Raw genomic sequence first — 21,871 nt, forward strand, 5'->3', positions numbered from 1 at the left:
GTTTCGACGCGCCTTTTCCCTTTGAATATGGCCAAGGGGGTGTTACAATGCTAAAAATGTAAAATGTAGAAAAACAACCCTGGCTCAAACTTAAACAAAAAAAACTAAATACACTATTTATAAACTGAAAGTAATCAATACATTTAATAGCAAGTCTAAAACGATGCGTTTTTGCAGGGATTTGAGCTTGTTAAAATTATCCTCATTTCGAATAGTCTACAGGTAACTTATTCCATAGGTTAGGGGCCTCAGACGAAAAAGCACGGTCCCCAAGGACTTTTTCTTTTAGAATAGAATGTTTTAGAACAAGTCCTTCGTCTAAAGGAAGACTCACTGTAACGGGACTGCAGCCGGAGTTAGTGATCAGGTCACACAAGTACAAAAGTCGTCGCCAGACAATCAATCGCTTATGAGTAGAAAAAAGTAGACTAGAAGGAGTGCGCTGTCTGACACAGTCTTGTTACTTGTACCAGTAACCTTTCGGTGTTCCCTTTAGGGCTTTCCACAAGTTGCTCGGCAACTTTTTGGCAACTTTTCATGATTCGAGCAACTTTTTCCCCTTCGAGCAACTTGTTGCATTTTGAGCAATTTCCAGACCAAAGATCTCCGAAGATTATCCCTGTCTTGTTCAAAGGCAATACGAACGTTTCCGAAGATTTACGAAGTTTGCCGAAGACTTTCGAGGAACCTCTGAAGACATTTCAACTTTCGGCTCATTTTGCATTAAAACATTACAAAACTCGTCAGCAAACATGACGTCATTGATATCTTCACGATTTTTCTCAGTTAAAGAAATGCTTGTTTATTAAAAAAATTTCCTCTTAATTTGTTATTTAGATACTTCTTTTGCTGTAAAATTGCATAAAACTGCTTGGAAATCTTACTCTCATTTGGAAATTAGCATATATTTAGAGAAATTCTCGTGATTAGAAGCAACGTTTTGGATTTTTTGGAGCAACTTTCGAGCAACTTTTGTTATCAAAAGCAACTTATTTGGATTTTTGGAGCAACTTTTGAGCAACTTTTTGAGAAATTACGGGCAACTTGTGGAATGATACGTGATGATACGATGCGATCATATCCCTGTCTGGCCACATTGGGTATCCTGTGGTTTGCGTGCCGCGCGGGATTAGTCTGTACATATACCATCATGCCTCGCGGTCGGCTTCCATCATTTCTTTTCTTCTTCACGTGTTGAAATATGGCGGACGCAATGCAAGCTTTCAACAGCGTTCCACCACCGCCAGCGGCTCCTGTAGACCCAAATTCAGCCTTTGCCGACGCATTAAAGAGAGCAAAGGAGGTATTTATGTCCTTGAGATCTCCTAAGTGTGTTTTTTGCGCGAATTTAACACGAATTTTGTCTTTAGATTGCGGCACGTATGGGATCGAGTAGCGCTGCGGCAGCAGAGGCTTCGGCTGAACAAGGTGTGAATGTCGTCAAACGTCTTGAAAACACATGTCATTCTGTCGTTAGAACGTTCATTGTTAAAAAGAATTAAACGGTAATTGCGTTCCTGTTGTTTATTTTGCAGATTTCAGTAAGAAAAGACCGTATGAACAAGACGGTAAGTTGATTTGTGTTGACGAACTAAACGCGCGCGAGGTGGGCATGTATGCAATCTTTCTCTTTGTATTCACTTGGTGAGTTCAAATTTGTAAGCTTTTATGTTATATTGTGTTTAGTTTTAGGTGGTGGTGAAGAAATTCCTGCGAAAAAACCGGCGACAGAAGGTGAGTTTAATTTGTAAAAAACTTAAAAATTCAGCTGATTTTCTAAAGCGGAAATGTCAACGACGGTGGTTCCTGAATTCGAAAGAATTCATTTTTCAAAGTATAAGAAAAAGGGAATGTGGTTTTATGTCGAATTTTCTATACTTTTGAACGAAAATATAATAAATTTAGTGTTTATCTGGGATACCGGTATTTATATAATGTTCATAATGAAAATCTTTGCCATTTTCCCAATTTTCTGATGATGACTGATGATGAGGAAGAAATTTTTATGAGCTTTAAGATTTAAATCGGAATCCATGGTCTTAAGCTTAGTATAATTTATGTTAGAACAGCAGGGCACATGAAAGATCGTTGGAATATCTGTATAGCCCTCTACTAAATTGGGCGTACAGTTTCTGTCACATGAGCAGAAATCATAAAAAGAGTGAGACACAAAATTGTATGCATAATAAGTATGGAGTTAACAGAAATGTAACCAAAAAAGCACCCTTCATTGTGGTGTAAACACTATCAGTTCCAGTATTTAGAGAGAATAACAAAGATTCTGTTTAGTTAAAAGGTGCAAGACACCAAGGCGATTTGTGTGTTTTACTCGGATTGAGAGAGTGTTGCTTGAACTTGATGCCATGGGCAAGGCACTTATCTCTCACAGTAAATACAGCCCCTTTCTTTCCTCCATCCAACTCAAAAAATGTTGAGGATTCAATCTAAAATATTCCACACTAACGACACAGCTTTACCGAGACCAAATGACAAAATAGGTTATTCCTTAGTGTGGAAAGTGGTCATACTGTTTAGCAGTGTCTTTATTTTGACATGTTGGATTTCAGGTACTATGGACGGAAAAGATCCCAAGTCAATAGCTATGCAAGTTGCTGCAAGTTTAGCACAGAGGTAATTACATGTAGCATGTTTTCATAAAATACCTTGTAGCAAGATGAATGGTGTGATTTTGGCTTATTCTCAAGGTTATTTTTGTATGTACAAGTTAATTATTCTGGTATCAGTGACAGTTGGTAAGTGCTTCTTTGACGAACTCCCTTTGATCATGGTGGATCTGTTATGGTTAAAATTGTCTTTAAACCAGTTTGATTTTTATTGTCTCATATTTACAATCATAGTCTGAAACGAAGGGAAATAAATATCAAACTGGTTTGAAAATTTTAGACCAAAGGTAAATTTATACCACGACAGATTCATTTGAAACACTAAACTGTCTCACCAGCACTAGTTAAGCAATACTTTTTCAAATTCACCCTGCCAGCTTGCTGGAACAAACTTCATGATGCAACTTTATCATCATCATTATTATTTTTTTTTTTTGTAGAGCTGGACTTGGTTCGTTAGTTCAAGAGGATATGAAGATCCCCAACAGATTTGTTGGATTGAGTAAGTGCACGTTATTTTTTGGCGCAGATTGATAGCAGATTGTGGGTGCAAAAAAATTCTCAGGGGTAAACTGCACCAGATAGGTATCCCATTCACGTATTTCCACTGACATGGTCAGTGTGACGGTGTCGGGTGGGTGGTTGCCCCTCTCAGAGTTGCCATGGATACCTGCGTGCCCTGCTGAGCTTGTTTTTCGCTGTGGGACAACCACCCACTATCATAGGCACCTTCCCCAAGGTCATCTATTGGGGATGAGTTTAACAAAGGTGTTGTGATACTCTGTTTTATACCATGCCATAGAAAATACAGCCAATCAGAATACAGGAAAGCTGTTGTATATTCGACGGTATTCAACTCAACCTTCCCATCGTGCGCTGCGATCTTATTTTCGACGAAATTTAGTCAGCGTATACCTAGAAAATACAAGTGACTCGTGGGATATTCCATAGTATACCACTCGAAAGCGTTGCATAACAAGTATTTAGCTACAGATGTTGTAGTTGAGTATCGGGCTGATGAGCCTAACTGCTCCTTTGATCCCTGGCAGTGGGGCACATGTAAGCTCTTTTATTTTGTGAAAAGTACGGTGGACCTTATTTCTGCCAACTGAAAACCAAAGTGCACCCAGTAATGAACAACATTTGCCATGCAATACCTTGGCTATTAATAGTGTTGAAGAGCATGATCATTTAGTTTCCAATAAATAATGTTAAAATGTCTGAAATGAATTGTGGATTATCCTTCTTTTCAGTTATTGGACGTGGTGGAGAACAGATCAATAAACTGCAGTCAGAAACTGGAGCCAAAATACAAGTTGCCCCAGGTAAACTCCGATGTTTTTTTTTTATCCAAACTTTGAAAATCTTGAAGTTAACGTTGAATTTCCCTAATCTATATTTTCTTGTGGCAGACCCTCCTCCTGGACAGATAGCACCTCCAGATCGACATGTATCCATAAATGGAACACAACAAGCAGTAGAGTAAGTTTGTGTTCTAAAGTGATACCGTAAAATTCCGGTTATAAGCCCTCTCGCTTTTAAGCCCCTCCAGTTATAGGCCCATCTACCTGGAAACAAAAAAAAATACATCCGATTATAAGCCACCCCCCCCCCCCCCCCGGATATAAGCCCACCTCGGCTGGATGACAGTACTGAACAGGGGCAAATTTTGTTTTATTATGCGTTTTTAACTTAAAAAACGTATTTCGATCAACACTCCCGTGGCTTGTTTCGAAACGTTTTTTTTATTCTGTTATAAGCCCTCCCGGTTATAAGCCCCTCTGCTTATAAGCCCACCCAAAACCCCTTACGAAGTTGTAATAATAAGCCCAGGGCTTTTAACCAGAATTTTACGGTATGGATCAACTAGACTTCTGCAAGGTTGTCTGGAAGCCTACAGTGCAAGCATAAGAAATGTTGGCTATCAATATTACTTAGGTGCCTTTAGTTAAAGGTATTCTAGCATCTGGAACGTCATAGATGTCTCAAATAGACATCAAGCATTTCCTGCACTTGGCATACTTTGCCTCCTCACTGGCATTGTTTTTATGTCTGCTGATTGTCAGATCAGATTTGACAATCCAATACAAAAAAAATATTTGACTTCCAGTTATATTGCAATATAATATAATAATGCATAATATTGAATTATTATAAAAGTGTAAAGTACTTATCTCTGGCTTGCAGCCTCTTTTAATAGAAACCTCTGCCAATTGGTCTTTTCTCTTTCTATGTGTTACAGGAAGGCAAGGAATTTGTTAAACAGGATATGCGAGGAGGGGAAGATTCCAGAATCCTTGGTAAGGATATTTGACTGCTCTTTCTGTAATATGTTTATAACTGTTGAAAACCATTTCTTATGAATCACTGTGCTCTTAATTCTCAACCTAAATCAATACTGCCGTGTTGTACTGTCAAAGTCATTAAGAGTTTCAAAATTTAATGTATGTTGTAGTCACTGGGCTTCTTTCACTTTCCTGACTGCTAATAATTTATGCTAGCCTCTGGCAATCAGGCTAGTCCAGCTTAACACTGAGTGTCATCTTCTCCTTTTGCCAAAGTTTTCAGTTTTCTTACATGTCAAGTGATTAAAATATGTTGTACTACTGTACAAAGTGTATGTAAAAACGTCCATAAAAAATAACTAATGTTGTTATAACTTGTTCCAGATGTCATTGCCAGTCGTTGCTCCTGGTGAACAAGTTATTGAAATGATGATACCAGCAAGCAAAGTTGGACTTATTATCGGTAAGTTCAGCCGGTTCAGCCCAGAGCCCCCTTCCACATGTACACAGAAAATAGACGGGTCATTCCTTTTTGTTGCATTCTAGTTTTAGGGCTTTAAGATTTTCAGAATGACTACAGCACAGGGCTCGACGTTGCGACCTGTGGGGTCGCCAATGCGACTGGATTCGATCCGGTGGCGACTAACTTCCAACGCTTGGTCGCCAATCTGGCCACTAAGATTTTTAGGTTTTTGTTATTTCCTTAGAACCCTAATGAACAGATTGAATGTTCATTCAAACCGGCGAAGAATTTCATTACGTATTTTACGTAGAAATCCGTTGAAACTGCCCTTATCTTAAACTGATTATTTACTTACTTATTAAAATTACAAGCAGTGGCGAAACGCAAAGTGAAATCGACATCTTTCCTCGCGTTGAGTACATTCAGGAAGCCAGCCGGAAGCCACATTTTTAAAAAATAGTTTCTAAAATGAAATGTTCTGCTAAATAAACAAATTTACCGTTCGAAAGTGTGAACTATGGTCTTAGTGTATTCAAGAATTCTCACGTTGGATTTAACATTACAAGCTTTCCGTAAGTTGTTAAACAAGATTGGAAATTAAATTCCATTTTGGAATGTCGCGTTTTGGATAATTACACTGACCGTGCGTGTATTCTCATAATGATTCCCGATGTTCTTTTATTTTGTTTTTAGCTTTATATTTTGGTTGGCAACAGTGGTTCCGAAGAATATGGGAATTTAAGAATAATGGAGTGTGCTGTTGAATCGTAAACAACACACGCGTTAGCATATTTGCAATTGGATATCGGATTTCGCCTTGTCTGGCCCGAACGCAAACGAAATATTATATTCTTGTCATCGCTATTCTTAAGTTTTCCATGTTCAGGATATTAAAGGTCAATGGACTTAAAGACTTAAAGTTATGTTTGTCTTCCGTGCAACGCACTTCAATTTCGAATGAAAACAAACATCAGTTTTGAGGCATTCCCGTGGTTTTTACGCATCGCTGCCTGTTCATTCATTGCCGATGTTCGGCTCGGCCCGGCTCATGAAAGATCATGAAAAGCTATCGGACTGCTTGGAGTTGATTTCTAGCTCAATAAAAACTGCTTTATCGATAACAAAAATTTGCAGCCTGTAACAATAATCAAACAAATCAGGGAAAAACCTCCAATTCCCACGGCATGCAAATTGAGTAAGTCTCAACACACGTAACTCTGGCGCGTAGTCGTTACACATCAATGAGCACGAAAACCCTGTGGCGCACGTACTGCTTTTATTGTTGAAAAACTTTTGGCGACTAGAAAATGTGTGCTGGCGACCAAAGCTGAAGACTTAGGGGCCAGCTGGCCCCAAGGTTTTTTTCTGAAAGTCGAGCCCTGCAGCAATTTGTGTTTTTTGTCATTTGGACATTTCTGTAGTACTGCTGGAAAAGTATCTTAAGTACCAATAAAATTTTGAGTAGTAATCCTTAAACTACAGCTGTACCAGCAATAAAAATCAAATAATTTACGAGGTAGAGGCTCAAATGTTGTGCAGCCCCCATATAACAGCCTTGTCATGCACAACTCCTTTCTGTATTTAATTGCTCACTTGTGGAACCAGTTGCCAGCTAACGCCAAATCCTCGACCACCTTGGCACATTTTCGAGCTAGTTTAAATGGCATGAAGTTTGCTGGGTGCCAGTGTATGAACTGTATATAGTTTTACCTTGATTTTTTATTTTTTTATTTATTTTTTTTTTGTATATATTAGCATCTCTTTTTAAATTATATTTTTAATGATTTTTATGTAATAGTAATGTCGGTAATTAATTTTATTGTAAATAGTCGTGCGTTTTTTACATGAGCCCCTGGCTCGGGAGATTGGGCAACCACTCCCCACGTTTCGACTTTAAATAAAATACCTTATACCTTATACCTTATACCTTATAAAAGGTGGCACAAAGCTCTTAAAACTTATTCAAGTCCCTTCTTAATGTCAAGGCTGGTTTTGTTTGCAAGGCTTTATTTTAGCCTAATAAACTGGCACCAATTGGTGCAGGTAGCCCTGGTCACAGGCATGTTGCTAAGGGCTGGCTGCCGGCTTATTTCACTGACTGAAAGAGAACTCAAATCTGGCTGAAATTTCACATGAAAACAGAGACTTGGTAAACTTTTAGAGCTGCCAAGGCCAGAAAAGCCAGCAGGGCTTGTTGATGAGCTGGCTAAGTGCTTTCTTAGCTACATCCTTGTGGTCCCATGGATGGAAGCAGTAAAGACAATCTATGTAGTTATAATTGTTATAAGATAACCTATAGGTAAATAGTAAGTGGTGTTTTTATGCTTTTGATTAATTCTTCTTGTATTATAGGGAAAGGAGGTGAAACAATCAAGGCTCTTCAGGTTTGTTTTGGTTTAATTAACTGGCATATTTCTGTTTGCATTTTAGGGTTGTAAAACCCCTTGCTATTTCTGTTTGTTAATACATCAGATCTTTTCTTTGAGTTACAGTTGTATACTTGTTATGAAACAGTCGTTATCATTAAGATTTGTATTCAAAGAGCAAAATATCTGTGTTCAGCATTTGGTTGTATTTTATGGCATTCCTCATATCCAGGCAAATTAATTTGAAATTCGTCATATTTTAGGTTAGTTTGAGGAATTACCATATAATTATTTGGTATGCAGAATATCTTACAAAGTTGCTTGAAGTAGGTGAACAGAGTGAAAGTATACTCTGTGTTATGTGTTTGGGGATGCTATTGCACAACTCTTGGTTCATGAAAATTTTGTAGGAGAGAGCACAGTGCCGAATGATGATGGTTCAGGATGGGCCGTATCTAAACGCACCAGAGAAACCCCTCCGGATAATGGGAGACTCCATGAGAGCGCAAAGAGGAAGAGACCTTGTTCAGGACTTACTTACCGAAAAGGAGCTAGAGGTCAGTGGTCATCCAGGCAACAGGAACTGGCAGGTGATGATGGAAAAAACCGGAATTAAAAATTATCAAAAGTCCAGTTCCTTTGTTCTTGAATGTTATTTAATAGTAATGAAAACAAAAATTAAAGTAAATGGTCTGTGTTTACCTTATGCAAGTGGGTGAGTTTGAGGGGAAAAAATCTGTCCTGTTGGTTTAGGTTTTCACAAGGGTAGTCTCAATTTTAGACTTCCCCTTTCCCAACAGGTTCCCCTATCTAGTAATTGGCCATGTTCTCAATGAGCAGGGGACTGGGTACGAACATATTTTTTCTTGGTATGAATGTTCAATATTGATTGAATTGAAAATGGGGCACGTCATCTGAAAGAGCATCAAAAAATTAGTAAATTTACCAAATTTGATGGTTATTGGTTTAAACACAATGGCATGGTACACTTTTAAAATAAGAGAGCTTAGTATGGATTGGAGGACGCCTGTCCCTCCGATCCATATTAGGTGTACTATGCCATTGGGTTTAAACCAATAACCGTCAAATTTGGTAAATCTACTAATTTTTGGATGCTCTTTCAGATGACATGCCCCATTTTTCAATTCAATCGATATTGAATGTTTGTACCGAAGAGAAAATATGTTTGTACCCAGTTCCCTGCTCGTTTAGAACATGGCTAGAAAAAAAAATTATTGTCCCCTCCCCCTTCTGAGTAAGTTTTTTTTTAAAAAGTGTTCCTATTTCAAGTAGTGCCCCAAATACTTAAAGTACAGTCAACTCTCGCCTTGCGGACACCCCGCTATTGCGGACACTCGCTATTACGGACAAAATCTAGATCCCCGGTGAAAGAGGTTTGTCTGAAAATGACTCCCGCTATTACGGACTCTCGCTATAATGGTCACTAAACGACGCCCCAAGTGTGTCCGCTATAACAAGAGTTGACTGTACATCGGAGAGCGACTAGTATGTTCTTCATGTGTGGCACTTTGTGGGAACCAGAGGTTTCAAAATGCTTTGAAGTAGGTGTCAGCAACTGGAAGAGAAGGCAGCAGTGACAACGCCAAGCTTGATAACTATGACCAGAGTAACTAGCGACATATAATCAAGTAGCCAGTGGAACTCCAGCAGTCACTGGCTTGTTTTGAAAACCCTGGGGGACACTGCTCTTAATTCAGTTGTACATGTAGAACAGTATGTCTGTACATGGTTATTGGACTCTCTTATATTTTCAATAATTTAACACTGATATTGTACTGAATCTCAGCAAAACACACCTGGGATGGACTTCAAAGGAAACAGGAATAACATGGATAGAAATCAGCCTGGCATGCAACAGTTAGAGGTGTGTTAATAAAACTAAAAGATGATCTGTTCAAGCGCATTAGATCATATATGCATGGATTTTGCGCCATAGAAATAATAAAGTTATGTTAAAACTGCAAATTTTTAGGTCTATGATTGATAAAAGAATACAGATGAAAATCGCCTAAAAATTGAGCACTTCTTCCCCCTGTAGTGTTAGACCATAGTTACAGTTTTTAACCATTGCTTTGGCAGGTTCCTGTTCCGCGAGATATTGTTGGTTTTGTTATCGGCAAGAGTGGTGAAACAATCAAAAGAATACAAGCAGAGACTGGAGCTAAAGTGCAGTTTAATATGAGTAAGTTGAAACATTTTTGCAAACAAATAACAAAAAAAGGACACTTAAATTATGCCTATGGTTTTTTAAGTGGGAAAGTAAAGTTTTGTTGCCTAGGAAAAGATGGATGTTTTGGAATGCCCAAAGTAAAATGTTGTTAAAAAGAATAGTGATCATTAAATCCCAAATTCAATAAGAGAAAAAGAACAAAAGATTATACAAAAGTGTTTTTGAATAAAAATTTATTGCTTGTGGCTTTGTTGGCTTTATCAGTCTTTGAAAGCAGAAGGGTTGCAACTTTATAGTTGTTTTACTCTATTCAACAATACTAGCAACAGAAAAAAGAATGTAAACATTTGCATAAATAATAGCAAAAATAGCAACTACCATTTTGAATGTGGATAAGGCCCTGGAGAGAGTGACATCGTGAAGTTTGCTTTTATGGCTTGTAAAACAGTACGGATTGTGAAGCAACGAACAAAAAGCCAAGAAAGGACGGCAGAGAACAAGAGAGGCATTTTTCAATTTTGGAAAAAGTACTATGTACAGGACACCATTTGATGGGGAACACCCACAATCGCAATGCATTGATAGTTCGATGTATCGTTACTCCCCTACACAGTATGCCAGTAGCTGTTCTGTTGCATTCTAAACTTCTACAGACTAACATCTATTAAATTTTTCGTTTACAGAGGATAACTCGAATGCACCTGATCGAATGGCATCTGTCCAAGGTACACCAGAGCAGGTCCAGAAAGTTCAGAGCATGATCCAAGAAATAGTAGAACAGGTGGCGGTACTAAAACTTTTACTGTTATTAACAATAATTACAACATCATAAGGGAGTGATTGGAAGGCATGGTGGCCTAAAGGTTAGCGCAGTGGACTCCGGATCGAGCGGTCTGGGTTTGAGCACTGGCCTGGTTCATTTTGCTGTGTTCTTGGGCTAGACACTTTACTCTCATAGTGCCTCTCTCCACCTAGGTGTATAAATCGGTACCAGCAAAATAATGCTGGGGGGAAAGCCTGCAATGGACTAGCAGCCCATCCTGGGAATAGTAGAAATACTCCTAGCTGCTTAATGCTAGGAAAACCAGGATAAGCTTCAGTGGTATGGGTTACTTGGCTCGACGCACTCTTTTTAAGGGAGTGATTGTGTCGCTAACTAGCTATACTTCTTGTTTGTTCTTCAGTCTCGGCAGCGAGGTGGCCCACCTCCAAGGGGTCCACCTGCAAACATGCCCGGAATAAACACTGTTGAATACCCAGTACCAGGAAATAAATGTGGACTTGTTATTGGTAAAGGTAAGTGAAAACATGTCTTGAACAAATATGTAAGTCTGTATCTGTAACATTTGTCATTGGGTAAGCAAAAAAGGGGGTACGGTATGCACTGAACTAGAGAAATGTTTATTAACGACACATTAGTGGAGTTTCTTTGACCAAATTCAAGATATTGGATATTATGTTGTATTGCAATGCTCTCGAGGTTAATATATCTTCTCGAACAAGTTATAAAGATTGCAGCAGGCATTTGGTGTTACTGTTGTGTTGATAACAGACAGCTGTATCTTATGGTCAATGAAAACTAATTTTAAGCAAAAAATGAAATTTTTGGACTTTGAACAACAACAACAAAAAAACCCAGGAGATTGTTTGTTTCAAGGGTGGCAACCCTTGAAACAAACAAATGTAGTATTTCCCATCCGAAAGACTACATTTGTACCGAATGAAGTAGTACTTGCTTACCCTTGGCTTGAAAGGTTTCAGAAACAGTCATGCACGTCTTGTAAGCAATACAGAAAAGATGTATTTGACTGTTGAGAGCTACTGAGCTGTGAAGTTCTTTCATGGTTGTAAAAATAAATAAATTATGAATACAAAATAAATAAGTTATAAATACAAATTAAATTAGTGATCATCATCATCATCATCGTTATTATTATTGTTAATGTTCAACATGTATCATGCCATTTGTTCTTTGTAGGAGGGGAAACAATCAGAGGAATTATCAACTTGTGTGGCGCACATGTGGAGTTAAACAGAGCTATTCCTGAAAGCTCTCCAACAAAAAGCTTCATCATTCGAGGTATTGGGAGGCTCTTATTCTATTGCATGGCAACTTAACATGTGTAACAAATGTTTATTTGTTGTTATTTTATTGCTCCTGCCAACTAGAATCCTTCACTTGTGGTTTTCCTGACACCAGCTGGAGTTAATTAAATCATAAATAAACAAGAGATTGAAATTGAATTCTGGCAGTTCTAGTTTGCATTGGATGTAACCTAGGAATATGACATGTTCATATAGTATTTATTATTATTTTATTTTATTATTAGTAAAGATAAGGTGTCCACAGTGAAAAGGCTTTATCTGATGAGCAGGTTTAAAAATTTTCAAACACGATGAAATGGGCCTATTGTGGTTTACATGATGAAATGAGTGTTCCAATGTGGATCATTCACATTGCAATATTTGGTTTATCTGTCAGTAGCATGAAGATTTATTACAAAATCTGCAATGCAAACAGTAAAAGTTTGGTCTTAACACCTAGTTAGTGCAGTCATGTCATAGTTACATCCACTTGTATGGATTTTCAGGCTTGTCGGTGCCCAGATTAATGTGGTTCCACATTTCCAAATTGCCTGGCCTTTCAATTAATGTCTAAACCATGATTGTTTATTTGCACAAAAGGTACAGACCAACAGATCCAACATGCTCAACAACTAATCAGGGAAAAGATTGAAAGTGAGAGAGGGGGCAGAGGAGGTAATTACAACCAAGGAAACAACTGGAACCAACCTGGCTGGAACCAACAGAACCAACCTCAGCAGCAGCAACAGCAGCAGCAAGGGGGATGGCCACAGTATGGTCAGTACGGACAGCAGCAGCAACAGTATGGCCAGCAGCCCCAGCAACAGCAACCCCAGCAGTATGGCCAGCAACAACAACAGCCGTATGGCCAACAACAGGGTCCTCAGCAACAGGTAAGGAACTTTTAACGCATAGAAGATCACCGCAGCAACCCATGACTGGTGCAAGTAAGGAACTTGTCTCTGATCAGTGAAGGGTGACATTGGATGAGACAACTAAATGATAAGGCGGAAAATTGATATATCTATTAGCAGAAACTTTTCCTGGTCTATTGCAAATTTTGTAAATATGTATGATTGCCTGTGTCAGTGCCATCTTTGTCTATTTGCTGATGGACTGTGCACACTTAATTTATCAAACATCTATTTTAAGTCCCCCCCCCCCCAAAAAAAAAAAAAAAAAAAAAAAGAAATATCCCTTTCACTTCTGTTAAAAAGCTAAAAGGGGGCCATTAAATAGCAGGGGTACAAAGAGAAGTTATAGTTTATTCTGACTATTCACTTATTCTCTATGTGCAGTAGTTAACTTGACTGACTATTTTGACGTTAAAACAGTCTTGGAACATAATTGCATATTTGAAAAATAGCTAGATTTAATCATGTATAAATATCTTGTGCTAAACTTAATGACTTGTTGTGGTTTACAGGGTCAACAGCAAGGCCAACAGGGTGGTCAAGGTAAGCCAGTTGTTTTAAGGTTGCATTTTCAATTCCAGGAACCATAAATGAAGGGCTCGCTGCAAAAAGGGCGGTAGTGATTTTGGCCGAAAACGAACATGGACAAAACGACTCCAAATTTCGCATGTGAGTTTGTTTACGTGTGCTAAACATTGTCCTGCATTTTATTTCGCTGGTCTTTCCTTCGTTTTCGAAAAATAACACATGCAAAAAGACAAGGTTTTTGCTTGCGCGGCGTCTTTTGACTTTTCTTTTACAAACCTTTTGTTTCTCAAGACGATGAAGTCAGCTAAATTTTTAGGGTTACAGTCCTAGCCCTAACGCAAAAGGTAACCCCGAGGCCGTAGGGTCGGGATTAGAGTTTCAGATTAGGGTTACAGACTTAGCGCTAACGCAAAAGCCTAGCCCTAACACACACACACACGAAAAAAAGTTTAACACTAACCCCAAGGGATTAGGGAGTTAAGCCGTTTCAAGTTAAGTTTAGGATCAGAGTCAGCCTCAACCTTTTATAGATCGCGCTTTTAATGCAGTAAGCTTTCACGCCAGTTTGCTTGCAGCTAGCTTTTTCTGCAGTCTGTTTGCACTTATCTAGTTTTTGTTGTTTCGGGCAAGACTATTTTACTCTGTTACCGTTAGCTGTAATTTGCCGAGGTGAAAGTGAAATAAAGACTGATTGTTGATTGAATACGCTTGCTCGTGTTGTCACATTATACTAGTTTTGCTTTCAGTTGAGTGCCGCCGGCTTGCTCTCATTCTATCTCCACTCCTTACATCATCACACATCTACATAATCCCGCGAAAACAAGATAAACTTATGAGGTTTTCGTTCGCACCAATCGATAGATTGATTGATGAATATTTAATGAGACACAGAAAATATTTTGCGAAGGGAAGGTGCCCTGGGGAACATATAAAGAATTTTTTAAAGTCTAAAACCAGGTCACTTCTCGGCAACTTTGTCGCGGCAGCACCCAAGGGGACACTGCAAAACTCACGCTGACATAGTTCCCGACAAGAGATCTGTGTTTTAGACTTTATTACCGCTTGGCTCCGCCGGCCTTTGTCAAACAACTTTCTCTTTCGAGCGCTAAAGAGCACTATTGTACAAAACAAAGGCCGAACATCTCTCATTTCTTCGAGAAATGCTGTGGGACTTACGGGTTTTCAGACTTAATGATGTCCTTCAACCGCCAAGCGGACGCACTTGCTCGAACGAACCAGTAGTTTATTTCCCCAAGAAAGGTGCCATTTTTGTTCTCTGTTCTTGAGCCACTAACATGTGACTTAAGACGTCACAATAGAATAGCGAGTCCCAGTCCCTCGCTGCCACCGCCTGGGAGCAAACGAAATATGACAAACATGGCGGTCAGTTAAGTTGGTTTCTGAAAAGCTGTTTTTACATCCCGGACGACTGTAATAAAGTGCCTCGGGGCAAGATTTTCACACGTGAGGCGTGGAAAAATGTCTAGTGCTGGATTACTGTGGACAATGTAAGTTACAAAATCTTTTTTTTGCATATGTTATTTTTCGAAAAGGAAGGAGAGAACAACGAAATGAAACACAGGACAGTGTTAAGCGCACGTAAACAAATCTGCATGCGAAATTTGGAGCAGTTTTGATAATGTTCATTTCAAGGGAAAATCACTACCGCCCTTTTTGCAGCGAGCCCTTCAAATATTACAGGTCCATCATTACATAATAATATGGTTAAAAACATCGTGTTATCAGACGACCTTGGGTGCAGAAAGTCTGCTATAGAGAGGTGTCTGCCTATGAGAGGTTAAAACATTGTACCCGTATGTGGCTGGGATAATGATGAAGTGTTCACTTACTGCCTATGGGAGTTGTCTGTCAGCAGAGGTTTAACTGTTATTTTTATATTCTAACAATAAATTTGCAAAATTTGCCCTCGACAAAATACTTCACTCTCGTTCTCTTGGTTAATGCATACACATATGATACCTGAATCAATAGCTACCAAGCTAGCAACAGAAAGGCTCAGAAATTTCTTAGCACAACCACCGTTTTACTTACCTCTTGCTAGATGTAAAACTCTGTTTTTCTTTTTTGTTATTGGGTTGATTTACTTTATTTTACTTGTTACAGCTCAAGGCCAGGCAGATTATTCTGCAGCATGGGCAGCTTATTACCAACAGCTCTACCAGCAGCAGGCCGCAGCGGCAGGGGGACAAGCAGCACCAGGTATGATGATGAAAAATCTTCTTTGCAGGGCGCAAAGTAATGCAAATGAAAGTAAGATACATGTACACTTAGCCCAGAGATCACTTTCAGTGGATGTAAAGTCACACGGTATCGCTTGCCTGATGGGTTAGCAAGGGCAGGGTTGGAAACTAAAATTTCGGAGCACTTGCCATCTGGGCGAGTGACCTTCAAATTGCACTCGCCCAGATCAGTTTTTGCTCGCACAGTCTCCTCCATTAAAAATGGAAAATTTAGCCCCCCTCCCCCCACGAATAATTCAATGTACAACTTAAATTTCTAAGCATGTTTGTGGGTTTGTAGTGGTCGATCACGATACAGACTGCAATCTAAGCCTATTTCGGCTATATCGGCTTATGGACAGAGTAGATTTTTTTAAAGTGGAAAGTAAAAGTTCCGCTTATTTTGATTAATATAGTGAAAATCGTACTCGCTAAACCGGGCGAGTGATTTGTGATTTGTACTCGCCCGACAAATTTCACACTCGCCTGGGCGAGTGGGCGAGTGCTAATTTCCAACCCTAAAGGGTTTAAATCTATTCGCAACAACATTAGCCTCTAGCTTTGGATGTGACTGTGAATACAGTATGTTATAATTTTTATTGGAAAATTGTGCAAAATGTAGTGGTACTGGTAATCATGCATGTATTTTGATGTAAGAAGAATCAAGAACTTACCAATTATTCAAACAAATTGTGCCTAGAATATTTAAGCCTCGTACTTAAACTGTACAGATGATTAAGTTGACAAAGTACATTGTGTATCAGCTAAAAAGGTAAAGATTTTTGTACAAGCCTACAAATTGACAATTACAGGTCAACCTGCAGGTCAAGGTGGTCAGCCAGATTACACTCAAGCCTGGGCAGAATACTACAGACAACAGGGCTATTACTATCCCTATCAACAACAACCTGGACAGCCACAACAACAACCTGGTGTACCAGGACAACAACAACAGCCGCAGCCACAGGGACCCCCAGGGGGACAGCCAGGGGGGCAGCCAGGAGGACCCCCAGGGGCACAGCAGGGACAACAGCAGTAGAAGCAGTAGTTGTAAAGGTATGCATTTATTTTACCCACCATTTGTAGTGAAATCTGTACAGGTGTTTTGAGGGGTGGTGGTGGGGGGGAATTGTCAAAGGAACATTAATGAACTGTAAAATGTTTTTTCCTTTCACAACTCTAATGTTTAAATCAATCTTATGTATGTCATTACTTGTAAATGTTTAAAAAATATATAACTTAGTGTGAATTTTGTTTGCTGTTTTGTTTAAACTTTGTATCCATGTATCCATGTGGACTCATTGAAATGCATATTGTCTCTTCTCTTTTATTTGGTGAACAATAATTTTGATGATTTTGATAATTTGATGTTCAAATGCAAATATGACCGTTTCTTCATTGTTGTCATTTACTAATGATGATTATGAGATTAGAATTAGGTAGTTAACCACTTAAAATGTAACAAGAAGGACAAGAGAAAACTCAAAGAATTGCGTTAAGGTCAGCTTGGCGATGCATATTCTGTTATGAAAGAGTTTAATCAGTCATTGTTCATCTTTGGATTTATGCTCTAAGTAAAGTGACTATTTTAAATTTTACATTTCTTTTAATTTAACTACATAACTCCGGTGGTTATTACAAAATTAATGTTGTTGGTTAGTCTGGTCACATAAAATGAGGGTATCAGATAAAATACGTTATGTATTTTTATTATGAGTGACTGCATTATATGAATGTTAAATTGAAACATATTTTAGTTAAGGCCATTGTTGGTTAATATTCTATTTTTTCTAAAAAATAGTATTGCTGTCATCAATTGCTTTCTAGGAGGATGAAGACGTGTCACAGGAATGCCGTATTAGCGAAGAAGATCTCTTTTATTCCAAGGATTTTTGTGTCCTACACATAATGATTTTGCTATAGGTCTTTGATTAGAAAATTGTATCATGTATATTTTGCATTTTTAGTTTGCCTGTAGACAGCAGTGCTGCATTTGTATGCTATTTATGTTAAAATTTTGTAAGCATTATATGAAGTTACAGGATTGGACACAAAGTAAAACTACTCGGCATGACATTAAAGAACACATTTTATTTGTTGTGTGCATTTGTTACTTTGCATCAAATGACTTCACTTGCAGACACCTTTGCTTTCAGTGGAGGATGAAGCCATTAAAGGAGTGGTCCAAGTACAGGGCTTTTATTATGTGTAAAATGTTAAAACCGTTTGCTTGGTTTTCATAGGGAAGCAATAAGAAGTAGTGCTTTGTTTCTCTTAAAATCTGATACTTGCATTAAAGTCTTTTAAAGTCACAAAAATGATGAATACGTTTAACTACTACAAATGCTACATAACCATCACTTGTTATGCATTTTAATGTCTATTTTGCCCTTAAATTCATGCTTGTTAATTAACAAAACATGTTTTGATATTAGCAGCAGTCTTTGTTGTTATGACTTTATGAGTTTGAATTGTTCCTTTGCGGTGTATTGCTTGATTTGACCTTTCACAGGAGCTGAAAGATCCTGCATCGAATCTGGCCTTGTCATGTCATTATGTTTCGTTTTTGTTCAGTGTGCGTTGGCAACGCAGTGAGTTGATTTTAGTGAACTGTGTAACAACATTGTTCCCCTGGTTTTCCCTTATAAACATCAATATTATTTCGTATAACCTGTCTTACCAATCAACATTTTAAACATTTCTAGTTAATGCCCATTGTTATTCTGCTTTTTATTAAGTTTGACATATATTTTTTGAGCAATCTGTTATTTTCTAAAGTCGATCAAAGAGCACACACGTGCATGTGATGGATTGTGATGATTTTAATTCTTTTATCTGGTTTATTTGATATAAACTGGTTTATTTGATATTGCATTCATTGTTTTGCATGGATGACAGTGTTGCTTTTCAGAAGCAGAAAAACAACTGCAAGAAAATTGCGCTTTCCAACAGTAAGCTTATCTCTCATGCAATGTGGAAAATTTACTTACTCTTGTTCAATGAATTATTATGTGTTATACAATCCTATGCATCTGATTTGTTTAATATAAATGTTTCCTAGTGGTGTCTGTATTTGATTGCATTCATTGTTTTGGATGGGTGGGCAACAATGTTGTTTTTCAGAAGCAGAAAAAAAAATCTGCAGAAAAAAATGTGGACTTGTTGGTGGAAAATTGTGTGATGGCCTCTTACAGGTGCTGAAAGATCCTTCAGTGACTCTGCTTGTCATGTGTCATTATGCTATGTTTTTGTTTAGCATATTTGTTGGTGAAGGGCTTGGTTGATTTTAATAACTAGCAACATTGTTCTGGTTTTCCGTTATTAACATCAATATTTCTTTTGCATTCCATGATTTCTCAATCAACTTTTTTAACATTTCTTAGTTAATGCCCACTGTTTGTCATTTTGATTTTTGACAATTTTGACATCTTTTTTAGAGTTATCGGATTTTTCCCACTTCCTCACTGATTTTCAACCAAAGGACGAAAAATCCATGTGATAACTTAGTATGTCCCTACAAGCCCAATGCAAACTGAACCCCCCCCCCCCCCCCCCTTACCAACCCAAGAAATGTGGAAAACAGTCAAAAGATGTCAAAAAGTGTTGATCAATTTAGGTTTCTGGAAACTGCTCAACTACCCATCCCCAAACCTAACATTAACCCTTACTTATCGCTTTGGGCAAAATGTTAGGTTTGGGGAGGGGTAGGTGAGCAGTTTCCCAGAAACCTAAATTGATCCAAAGTGTTATTTAAAACTCAATTCTGTGGCAACATCATGATGTTAATTCGAATGAAGCACACAGTACATATTTTTTACATGTAAACCCTGCTGTTGTTAAATAGAAGTGATTTAGTTGTTCTTTCTTTCTTTCAATTTCTTTGTGATCCTGACTCTATTAGTTTTAAATTGTTTTTTGATTTTGTCACTTAAATGTGTTCTTAATTGTTGCTGCCCTGTAGAAGCCACAAATGTAATAATTGACCACAAATGTAATAACGCCCTCAAATGTAATAAGGGTTTGACCACAATTTTCATAAAGTCTGTGCTTTCTAATTGTTTTTTGTCTGTAAAATAAAAAGGAAATTACACGGCCGATTGAAGATATGAATCATATTTATTCGTGTTAAAAACAATATTTTACCCATGCTATCATCTGTAATATATTGTTTTAAACACTCAATTTTTAATTTCATATCATCGCACCACTGTGTGATAAGTTGTTATTACATTTGTGGTCGAATTCTTATTACATTTGAGGGCGTTATTACATTTGTGGTCAAACCCTTACGACATTCGAGTGCATTATGACATTTGTGGTCAAACCCTTATTACACTTGAGAGCGTTATTACATTTGTGGTCAAACCCTTATTACATTTGAGGGGTTTTTACATTTGTGGTCAATTATTACATTTGTGGCTTCTACAGCCCTAAGAAACTCTGTTTATGAAATGCTTGTGTCGAAAATTGAGAACTCTCTTAGCAACTCACAGTATTCTCTCGCACAAGTGTCTTTAATACAGTGGAGTTTACTTATGCATAAAACTTGAGTTATTGCTTCACAATTGATATTATCAGAAACTATTTTGTTGCGTTTGTTGCAAGTGACAATGTTGCTTTTCAGAAACAAAAAGAAATACATGATGAAAAAATTGCGCATTCTTCGTCTGGGATCTGGTGACTCCCTCTTGCCTTTATTGAATTGTTATCAAATACGTTTAGTTCTTAGTCCAGTTGCGTTATTTTCATGGTGTGCGTCTGATTTATTAATGTGTTCCCAGTCTTTGTTTTCCATGGTTAAATTTAATTGCATTCTTTGTTGTTTTGGTTGGATATCAATGTTGCTTTTCAGAAACAGAAAAACATCTGCAAGAAAATTGTGCGCTCCAACAGTAAGCTTATGCAGAGTTTTTTTTATTGGATGTGCTAGGTTTTTGGAGAGTTTGTTTAAATTAGTGTTTATTTAATAAATCACATGTGGATTGCATATATCTGATTTATTTATTATAAAAGTTTATCAGTCTTATTTTTCATGCTTGGCTTTGATTGCGTTCATTGTTGTTTTGCACGGATAACAATGTTGCTTTTCAGAAGCAGAAAACCATTGTGCAAGAAAATCGCACACTAAACAGTAAGCTGCATATGTTGGGTTTAGAAAGATTTCACAATGTTTATCCGATGAATAAACTTATTTTGATGCTGTTCGTCTGAACTATTTGATATAAAAGTTTCTCAGTCTTGTTGTTTCCTGTGGTTGAATTTTAGTGCATTCATTGTTGTTTTGCATGGATAACAATGTTGCTTTTCAGAAGCAGAAAACCATTTGCAAGAAAATTGCACACCTAAACAGTAAGCTGCATATGTTGGGTTTTGAAAAGTTTTTTATCTTTATCCAATGAATTAACTTATTTTGATGATATGCATCTGAATTATTTGACATAAAAGCTGCTACGTATTGATTTTTTCGTGGTTGAATTTGATTGCATTCATTGTTGTTTTGCACGAATAACAATGTAACTTTTCAGAAGCAGAAACCATTTGCAAGAAAATTGCACAAGGAAAGAGTAAGCTGCATATTTTGGGTTTTAGAAAGTTTTCTCAATGTTAACCCAATGAATGACCTCATTTTTATGCTGTGTATCTGAACTATTTAAACAGTATTGTTTCCTATGGTTGATTTTAGTGCCTTCATTGTTGTTTTGCATGGATAACAATGTTGCTTTTCAGAAAACCAAATGCAAGGAAATTGCACACCCAAAGAGTAAGCTGCATATGTTGGGTTTTGGATAGTTTTCCTAATTTAAATTTGTATTTTTTGTTTTGCATGGATAACAATGTTGCTTTTCAGAAGCAGAAAAACCTGCAAGTAAATTGCACACCCAAACAGTAGGCTTCATATGTTGGGTTTTGGAAAGTTTTCTTAATCTTTATTCAATGAATTATCTTATTTTGATGCAATTCATCTGAACTGTTTGGTGTAAAAGTTGTTCCGTATTGTTCCATGGTTGTATTCTATTGCATTCATTGTTGTTTTGCAAGGATAACAATGTTATTTTGCAGAGGCAGGAAAACATCTGCAAGGAAATTGCACAACCAAAGAGTAAACTATATACCTTCAGTTGTGGAGAGTTTTATTAATCTTTCTTAGGCTGCAAGCAGTCTCTCTTTTTGCGTT

At 37.7% G+C, this 21,871-nt stretch overlaps 1 protein-coding gene across 4 annotated transcripts; it reads left to right on the forward strand.

Annotated features, from left to right (window-relative positions):
- The first annotated feature begins 1,150 nt into the window (after positions 1–1,150).
- Positions 1,151–17,794, forward strand: LOC144667430 (far upstream element-binding protein 3-like). 4 transcript variants are annotated; one of them, XM_078528843.1, is made up of 22 exons: positions 1,151–1,303; positions 1,371–1,428; positions 1,536–1,568; positions 1,687–1,734; positions 2,568–2,631; positions 3,065–3,126; positions 3,878–3,949; positions 4,037–4,106; positions 4,867–4,924; positions 5,294–5,372; positions 7,725–7,756; positions 8,149–8,328; positions 9,546–9,623; positions 9,839–9,941; positions 10,613–10,716; positions 11,114–11,225; positions 11,908–12,009; positions 12,615–12,907; positions 13,441–13,471; positions 15,581–15,676; positions 16,509–16,752; positions 17,524–17,794. In XM_078528843.1, the coding sequence occupies exons 1-21, from the start codon at positions 1,202–1,204 to the stop codon at positions 16,733–16,735; spliced, it is 2,004 nt and encodes a 667-aa protein (XP_078384969.1). In that variant the 5' UTR covers positions 1,151–1,201; the 3' UTR covers positions 16,736–16,752; positions 17,524–17,794. The 4 variants fall into 4 exon arrangements, with proteins under 4 accessions (XP_078384969.1, XP_078384985.1, XP_078384977.1 ...); XM_078528859.1 differs by having other exon boundaries at positions 16,521–16,752; XM_078528851.1 differs by having other exon boundaries at positions 10,613–10,710.
- Positions 17,795–21,871: the final 4,077 nt, after the last annotated feature.

Source organism: Oculina patagonica, chromosome 1 (genome assembly GCF_052425735.1).
Source record: "Oculina patagonica isolate OP01 chromosome 1, crgOcupat, whole genome shotgun sequence".
In the NCBI taxonomy this organism is placed as follows: domain Eukaryota; kingdom Metazoa; phylum Cnidaria; class Anthozoa; order Scleractinia; family Oculinidae; genus Oculina; species Oculina patagonica.